Source organism: Musca autumnalis, unplaced genomic scaffold (assembly GCF_047663935.1).
Source record: "Musca autumnalis isolate F117 unplaced genomic scaffold, ASM4766393v1 scaffold_1, whole genome shotgun sequence".
NCBI lineage: Eukaryota > Metazoa > Arthropoda > Insecta > Diptera > Muscidae > Musca > Musca autumnalis.
The window spans coordinates 214,314,975-214,325,012 of NW_027411644.1; the positions used below are offsets into that span (position 1 = coordinate 214,314,975).

General features: G+C 38.1%; 1 protein-coding gene across 1 annotated transcript in view; it reads left to right on the plus strand.

Annotated features, from left to right (window-relative positions):
• The first annotated feature begins 884 nt into the window (after positions 1–884).
• The window catches only part of LOC141389064 (adhesion G-protein coupled receptor G4-like), a 17,984-nt gene continuing 8,830 nt past the window's right edge, over positions 885–10,038 (plus strand). Inside the window, exon 1 of the mRNA XM_073960101.1 lies at positions 885–1,979. Coding sequence (XP_073816202.1) covers positions 929–1,979 — 1,051 coding nt within the window. The 5' untranslated portion in view covers positions 885–928. The remainder of the gene's footprint in view (positions 1,980–10,038) is intronic.

The window sequence follows — 10,038 nt, forward strand, 5'->3', positions numbered from 1 at the left end:
CAGCTATACCTGCTCTAATAAAAATGACTAGACTTTGTTGACAAAGTTGATGTATATATTATCTTCATATATATTGTAAATACATATTTCATTTATTCGGCGACTTATATTGAAATTTGATGGAGAATATTTTTGTCTTTGATGTCTTCTATCTAGAATGAAGTTTTGTGGAACAAAACTTAATAAACTCAGATAAAGTACAACATTAACCCTAAAACGTGATTTTACTTTTGGCAGATTCTTGGTACATTTTAGAGTTATGGTGTATTCGGGGACCTGTAGTAAAATTTTATGACAAATAATTTTGTGGAATATTTTGATTTTAAAGGAGTTTTTAAACGTTTTTGAAAAAAGGGACCAAAAAGACCACTTTAGTGACTCGCATGAGGGTTAATTTTTTTCAAAAAAGATACCCCGCATTGTTGTCAGTAATATTGCCAAAGACACTTTATACCAAAAATGCAAGGATTCCAAGGAATCTGATGTCGAATATTTCAAAACCTGTAGAAATGGGCGGAACTTGCCACGCCTATTTAGGTTACTTCCCGATGTAAACTTTCAAAACTCCGATACACGTATCTTCTTTTTTTCGGTCCTCTTTCATAATCAGGCCGAATTATCTTGTAATTATTTTTTGTGTTGTACAGTGTAATATAATAATAGACTAATATTCTATGGCTGTTTCATCAATCAGCCCCATTTTACGATGCGAATCTCATACTTTTATCATACAACAACAATATCTTGGAAAGCTGTACATTTTGTGGTTAGTGAATCGCTAAAAATAATGCTGATTGATATATTTTTGCGGTTATGTGACTTATTTATGGTAAAATTAATATCAATTGGATAGTCTTTTAAAATTCTTATTAAATTTAATGAGCAGTCAGTATAATTTTGCTGTAACAACAACAATTACAAAATCACAATGAAATTTGTAGAATTAACAATACTTTTATGTTACTTGCTTCGCGAGATTGTTGGAAAAGTGCCCGAAAAACATGCGATACTGAATTGTAAATCGATAGATTTTGAAGTTGATTATTTGCAAGAAAACGGTTTGCTTCAAAGGGAAATGAATAAATGGCCTCCAGCTACAGTGGGAAAATTAGTAAGACCTATGCAATTATGTTTGCTGCCAGGAGGTATTTCGCTGGTGAGAAGGTGTAATTATAATTCCAACAGTTCAAAAGCCGAATGGGAAGAAATGGATTTTAATGATATAAAGTGTTTGGGATATATACATGAAAACAGTTCAATAACATTTGAGCTCCACACGCTATATAAAGAAATACCAAAAACCGGAGCCAAAAAGAATTTCCTGTCGGCTGCCACAAAGTTCTACAATTTTATCGAGCAATCATATAATACACTAACAGTTGCAGACCTGGAGATATCATTATATTTATTACAAGCCATAACAAAATCAAGAGCGATGAATTTACTACCACTAATTTTGGAAATCGGAAATGTTCTGCTACAAAGTAACCGGGATGCCATTGTCAAATTTAAGGAAGTAAACGGTACAGCTGCTTTACTGGAAACTTTTGAAAACTATCTGAATCCAATGTCAAAATATGCCTTACCCCAAAAACAATGTGCGGCAAACTTTGCAGATGCTCGTCAATTTGATACTGAAAACATTAAAGTTTTCTATGTAAATCCCACTTGCTCCAAAGTCTCTGGAATTGTGACATTTAAAAGATCAGCTCACAATGAATCCCATCAAATGCTCACTACAGATTACGATTTCCAATATATATACTTGAATCAAAACTTATCATTGAATGAAATCTTATCCCAGTCTAATGTTGAAGTTGCTGCATATGTTCCAGAAGATTTGTGGAATTATGCGAAAAGAAAAAATTGTCGCCTAAAATTTTCATGGTATCGGAACTCAAATTTATTTGAAAATGTTATGGATAACAATGTGAAAGATAGCGGCAGTGTTTTACTAGTCGCATTGCCTGGTTGTCCAGGTAAGTGGTCTACGTATTATCGTTGAATTTTTTAATATACAGGTTTTTGTATGTATAGACTTTATATAATTCTCTATAGATAGAATACCCTACGAAATTCTTCTAATGATGAAATACCAAATATACGTAGGTCACGGTGCACCTTAACCAACTTTAACTGAAAGGTGTTTACACCTGGAAATTTTTTGCGGATAGCAAAACTGTGCGCCTTAACGGCTTACATCTGGGAAGTTTTTGCGGATTCTGAAAGAGCAAAGTTCATAGATGAGAAATCGCTAGAGTGATTTTATAATAAATCGCTGTAAAATTTCACAGGTTTCTTTTAGGTTTTCAGGATTTTGCTTGGGAGCGGCAAGACCTATCGAAATGGGACTAAAGAAAATATTGTAGCATTAAAAATACTCTACAACATTTTCTTAAGGCTCTATTTCTAAAAAAGCCCTCCGGCGAATTTTTTGTATTTCGATTTTTCTTATCTACGAACATTGTAGTTTGAAGTTAGTTAAGGGGGAAAGTTTTATACGCCTAAAGAAGACTAAATACCAAATTTCAGCCTTCTCGGTGTGATAATGAGGCTAAAACGTTCAACATATCGAAAATCGGGAGATATTGTATTATGGGGGCTATATCAACACGTGGACCTATATAAACATTTTATGGTAGAAATGTTTCTTAGTCTCTGGAAACACAAAATACAAAGTTACAACCGATTCTTTGATCAAATGGGTCTAATACATTCAAAATATATTAAAATGACGCGTACTTTATATGGGGCCTTATATGGGGCCATACCAAAACGTGGACCTATATAATCCAACTTTGGTAGGAATATTTTTTGGCCTCTGGAGACACAAAGTACCAAATTACAACCGATTCGGTGGTAAAATGGGCCAAATATCTTATAAATTCCTTAAAACGACGACGCGTCACGCGTCATTTTGTATGGGGGCTATACGAAAGCGTAGACCTAGATAGCCCGCTTTCAATACCAAAAGTCCTACGTAAATATAACATATTTTTCCAAAATTTCATCAACCTACGTCAATCCGTTCGGACGCTAGAGTGATTTCCACAGACGGACAGAGAGGCGGACGGACATGGCTATATCGATGTAGAATTGCACGCTGATCAAGAATATATATACTTTGTGGGGTCTACAATGATTATTTCGAGTACTTACAAACGTAGTGACAAACTTAATATACCCCCATCCTATGGTGGAGGGTATACAAAATGGGAAAAATGTGTTGAAGTAAACATGTTTTTTTGTGTTCATTTTTGATTTCTGGCCAAACCACGCAAAATTCGAACCTGTGCTCAAAGAAAGAATTAAGAAATACCCCATGGGCAACATGGTTCTAGTGTATGACTTTTAGATATATATACTGCATCACCCTAAAATCGATGCTGACATTTTGAAGTTTTGATTTCAGTGTTTTTCGAATTTTGGGTGACGTAGGGGATGGAAGATACCAAGCAACGGTCCTGACCGGTTTTAACATGGCAAAGCCCAGGATTTATCTTGGTCCCTCTTTCGTCTCAAGTGGACACTGACCTCCCCGTGGTGTCACCTGGGGAACTGCCTTTAACACCCGTTAAAGGTAGTGAGCTAACATGTGCCGCGCGTTCACCCGTAAGAACGTTAAAAACTTGGGTTTGGGCGTCGGGTTAGTAACCCTCCCCTAGAAAAAACAGCCTACTATGAAAAAACGAAAGAAAAGAAAAACAAACCCCTCTAAAGTTGACGAACCCCGCAAACGTTTAAGGACCATGATCTGCGAATCTGCACCTGGAATGTTCGCACTCTTTATAGAGAAGGTGCAGTCTTCGCATTGGCAGACGTACTTGAAAAGTACAAGGCCGATATTACTGCCATACAGGAAGTACGATGGATTGGGAAAGGCGTAACAACAACACCTAAAGGTGACGCACTGTATTATAGCTGCCATGACGAAAAGCATGAGTTTGGTTGCGGATTCGTAGTTAGTCGGAGACTAAAACATCTGGTATCCTGCTTCACCCAGCGAATGAAATACTTGCTGCAATTCGAATAAAAGCTAAATTCATCAACATCAGCTATATTTGCGCTCATGCTCCCACTGAAGAAAATGACGAACAGACCAAAGATATATTTTACGAGCGCTTAGAAGAAACATATGACCGTTGCCCTGCCCATGACATTAAAATCATTCTAGGCGATTTTAATGCCAAAATTGGAAAGGAGAATATCTTTGGCCCAACAGTCGGGAAATTCAGTCTCCACAGTGAAACATCTGACAATGGTATGAGGCTGATAGACTTTGCAGCTGCAAAAAACATGGTAGTTAGCAGTACCAAATTTAATCATCTCGATATTCATAAGGGCACCTGGCTGTCTCCAGATCAGAAAACAAGAAACCAAATTGATCATGTTGTGATAGATGGAAGACATTCATCGAGCGTGTTGGATGTACGATCGTTCCGGTTGATTGATTCGGACCACTACCTTGTTGCAGCAAAGGTACGCACCCGCTTAAACGTAGCAAACAAAGTACGAACAGACACAACACGAAAGTTAGACATCGGTTAGCTGCAATCACAAGAGATAGCCACAGCATGTTCCACTCAACTAGCCCAATTGCTTAATCAAAGCACTCCTCATCCCGTTAACATATCAGCACAATGGCAAAGCATTGCCCACTCCATACAAACAGCCGCAAAATCCATACTTGGATACCAGACACCTCCACCAAGGAATCCATGGTATGATGAGGAGTGTCGTGCTGCCACCGAAGAGAAAAATGCGGCATATAAGGCTACTTTACAATCCGTAGCAACGCGTAGCGCACGAGAGAGATACCGGGAAAAAAGGAGGGAGGAGAAACGTCTTTTCCGCAGGAAAAAGAGAGAGATGGAAAAGCGGGAGTGTGAAAAAATCGAGATGTACAGGAGCCAGAATGAAGTCCGAAAATTCTACCAAAGAGTCAAGCATCAAACTGATGGCTTTGGTACAGGCACATCCTCCTGTAGAGACCAGCAAGGTAATTTGGTAACTGATACAGATAGTGTACTCAGGATATGGAAAGAACATTTTTCAAATCTGTTGGTATCCAATAGCAGCGAAGGCGACGAAGATACCACAGTCCCAATCCCAGAAGATGGTATTGAATGTATACCGCCCAGCCAAGATGAGGTAAAGACAGCAAAAATCGGCTGAAGAATAATAAGGCAGCAGGGGCCGATGGCTTACCAGCCGAGCTGTTCAAAACCGGAGGCGACACGCTGATAAGGCGTATTCATCAGCTAGTTAGCACCATCTGGCAGGAAGAACGAGTACCCGACGATTGGAACCTGAGTATCCTGTGCCCCGTCCACAAGAAGGGATATAAGACTGTATGCTCTAACTATAGGGGCATAAGTCTACTCCCTATTGCCTACAAGATCGTGTCAGGGATATTGTGCGAACGACTAAAGCCTATGGTCAACGAGATAATTGGACCATACCAATGCGGCTTTAGACCTGGCAAGTCCACCATTGACCAGATATTTACCCTGCGGCAAATCCTAGAGAAGACCCAAGAGATGCAGATCGACACCTACCACCTTTTTGTCGATTATAAAGCAGCCTTCGACAGCCCGCTGCGTTCAAAGGTATTCCAAGCCATGTCTGAATTTGGTATTCCCGCAAAGCTCATCCGGCTTTGTAAAATGACTTTAACTGACACGAGGTCAGTTAAAATAGGAAAGAACCTCTCCGAAGAATTTTGTACCAAAAGAGGTTTCAGACAAGGAGACGGCCTTTCGTGTGACCTATTCAACATTTTGCTGGAAAAGGTAATACGAGATGCAAATGTCAAAAGAAATGGCACAATTTACACCAATAGCCACATGTTACTTGCCTATGCTGATGACATAGACATCATGGGACGATCAGTAAAGGAAGTAACTGATACCTTTATTAAGGTCGAAGCAGAACCTGCGAAAGTGGGTCTGGCGGTAAACGGCGAAAATACCAAATTGATGGTGTCGACGCGCAAAGCGTCCATAGAGCTCGGACCAACCGTGGAAGTTGGTACCTACAATTTTGAGGTAGTTAAAGACTTCGTCTACCTCGGCACTGCCATAAACACAACAAACAACATCAGTTGTGAAATAAGAAGAAGAATTGTATTGGCCAACAGATGCTACTATGGTCTAAGTAAGCAATTTAAAAACAAAGCCACATCTCGTCAAACAAAAATAACACTATACAAAACGCTGATACTACCCGTGCTAATGTATGGCTCCGAAGCATGGGTACTTGCGCAAGCAGATAAGGCAGTGCTTGGTGTGTTTAAGAGGAAAATTCTTCGAAAGATCTACGGGCCGATTTGCGTTGACGGTGAATATCGACGTCGTTTGAACCACGAGCTATATAAGCTATACAAAGAAATGAATATAATTAAACGTATCGAGATGCAACGATTGCGTTGGCTAGGCCATATCATGAGAATGAGCGATGATGAACCCGCTAAAAAGGCGTATGAATACATGCCACATGGCGGTGCACGCAGAATCGGCAGGCCTAAGCTTCGATGGAGCATACAAGTGGATGAAGAAATGAAAAGGCGCGGTATTCCAAAAAGTCAAGCGAAAAACAGAGAGGAATGGAGATATTTTCTTAGTTCGGTCTATGGAACAAATGTTCTGTAATGGGCCAACCAGGGACGTAGCCAGGATTTCATTTTGGGGGGGGGGGCCCTCCTGACCAAAATTTTGAAAGTTCGTGTTAGCAAAAATTTCTTATTTAGCAAAGATGTAAACCTTATTTTAGACTTATTTTACTGATGACATAATTTTCATTACTATTTTTTAATTCGAATGGCGTAAGACTTCTTGGCCAATTTTATCTTGTTTTTAGAACTTTTTTGACAATATGTCACAGTTAATATACATATGTTCAAAACAATGAATATATTTATAATCCCATATATTTTTGGGCGTATCATTTAAAAAATAATTCACAAGTATAGTGAATGTTATAAAATTCAGTGATATCACTTCGGTAAGACCAAAAGAAAGCGAATACAATCGGAAAATCTTAGAAATATCATAACATTTAATTTTCAAATCTCTTAACATTTTAATTTTGAAATATATGCAAAAATCCAATGTCTACTTATTACAAAGAATTTCCAAAATGTGCCTCATCGAAATAATGCTTTAGGGCCAACGTGTGTTTGGAAGAAATCTGCTTTAGAAAACTTGGAGTCGACTTAGCTATGTCCGTTCGTCTGGGCAGCTGCCATATCGAAGATGGGCCATATCGATCTACTCTTTCGGCAAACTTCCTTAATGCTTAAAATTTAGTTATAAGTAAAATAATATGAAATAAACAAAAATAACTCTCAGGAAACACTTGCCTTTTTTGCAACAATTGTTCTCGGGCCCCTTTAGTATAGTACAAGTTTTTCAGAGGCAAGTCTAAACTTCCAGAGAAAATGGCCCGAAAGCTGTAAAGAACACCTAAGGCAAACATGTGTAGTGGCTAATGCGGGCGATAACTTTCGAAACGGATACGTTGGATGCGTTGGTCCAAACTTTATTTATCGCATTCATTCAGCTAGCCTTATATATACAAAATTCGAAGATGGTGCTTTTCGGTATACTTCTTCCAGTATTTTCCCCCCAAATTTCAAGAATTTTAGCTAAAGTGGAATGGGCCAGTTTTCTTGAACGGAGCAACAGATTTGGTCCAAACTTTGGATTTAGTAATATTTTTTCCAAACTTAGTTTTTGCTCGAAAATGGGCCATATTAGGGTACCTTTCTCACAAGCATTCAAAATAGTTGTTTATGTGCAGTTTAAGGTCTATTTGAGGATCTTTAGACATTTTTACTGAAGGTATTCCTTGTGTTAAATCGGTATTATATTTTTCGTGGGCAAGTCCATATTTCCCTTTAAAAGGAAAGACTCCCAAAATAAGATCTACTCCCAAAATGAACTATGTCGGTCCATCCAATTACGACAGTAAAAGTTTTTCAGGGGCAAGTCCGTACTTCTTAAGAAAACAGCCCGAAAACCCCTAACCCCTATGGCACCATATGGCCGGAGAGCTCGAACCGAATACAGCATTCGTCCAAACTTTGGATATTGAAATATTTCTTCGAATATTAGATGAAATTCGAATGTGGTGCTTATAGGTCCACTCCTTCCGGTACCTCCCCAACAAATGTTCGAAAGTATTCGCTAAAATGGTACGCCCGATATATCATATTCGTAGCAACCGATTTGGTAAAAACTCATCAAAATATCATACAGGGATACGGTTTCCAAGCAAAATCGTGAAAACCTAAAAAAACTCTAAAAATGTGAACTCATTCTAGTTTCAGAATCCCATTCATTTCATTTCAATTTAGTTCAGGCGCACCGTGCGTCTTTTTACTGTTTTTATACCCTATACCACAATGTGGAAAGGGTATTATAAGTTTGTTTTGGTAAAAATTCATGTAACACCGCGAAATATTCGTCGGAGACCCCCAATGTGGCATACCAATCTTCATATCTCGACGAGATAAAGCGATTTTGAGATGTGTGTCCGTCCGTCAGTCCGTCCGTCCGTCCGTCTGTCCATTATAAATTGTAAACACGCTCCAGGCCGCAATTATGGACCGATCGTCACGAAATTTTGTATGGAGGTCGGGTTCAGATCAGAATAGATCCCTATTCTTATTGGTGATGATCGTGAAATATTTAGCGGGTGAAATGGACCAAAAACATAATATTTATCCAATTTTCTAGCGGCTCTGTAGGTCTCAATAATAGTCCAATCCACGCGTAATTTTAAATAACGTAAGAGTATATCACAAAGGAGAAGCTTGCAATGTGAGATGGCGATCGGATACTATTTAGAGGACCAAAACTTTTGTGTGAAAATTGTGAAAATTTTTAATATACAGCTTATATCTTAATTCCTGGAAGTGACATTTCGGACAAGTGAGATATACTTGAAAGTGGAACGCTTGACCTTTCAATTGACGCCTATTATGTTGGTGTGCATGATCAGATAACAGAGTTACAGCCTAATATATTCCGTTATTTGTTTGTAGTGTAATAATAAACTCGCTAGAAGTCGCAATTATACATCAATAGTCACGAATTTTTGCACCGGGGAAGAGTATAGGTCGAAAAAAATGCCTACAATTTTGAATGATGATCTGATATTCTTTAGTGGGTGAAATGGACCATTACTTTTGTATGAAAAATATAAACATTTTATGTTTGGTCGATATTTTAATTCCTTGAGGACATATATGGGAAAAAACTACTGACCTTTCCTCTGATGTAAATTACAATAAAGTGTTTGCTAGATAACGGGCCTACTGCCTAATATATAATGGGTTCTGTGTAGAGAACCACATTTTTATCCCATGCTACATATTGTCTCTCTAAAAGTTTATGTAACACCACGAAATAGACCCCTTATTTGGTATGCCAAAATTCATATCTCGACGAGATAAAGCGATTTAGCGATGTGTGTCCGTCCATTAAAAATTGTAAACAAGCTTAAGGAATTTTTTAGGGAGGTTGTGTTCGGGCCAGAATAGAAATGATTAGTTTCTGCTAATGATCGTAAAATGTTCAGGGAATGATATTGACCAAAAACAAAATTTTAACCAATTTTGTAGCGGCTCTGTAGGTCAAAATAATAACCCGCAAAATTTTAAACAAAGATTGAGTTTATGATGAAGAAGCGGGTTAAATGGGCTGAAACTTTTGTGTGAAATTGGTAAAAATTTCAATAACGTAGCGGTTAAACAACGGAAGTAGTAGTACTACATAAGTGGGTTTCATTACATTTTAGTTTGTGTGAACTAAATTTTCATTTCCTGCTACAAAAATGTCTTTGTCATGCTAGATAACTTTTTGGTTTTGGTCATAAGTATTATACATTACATCTCTGATATTTGATAATTAAATTTTCACGATCATTGAAAAGAAGTTCCGTGGAGAGCGATTGTCCAGGGATAGTGGTATAGGGTATCCCATTGTCGGCTCCGTCCGACTATAGACTTTTCTTACTTGTTTTTAATGAGTTTTG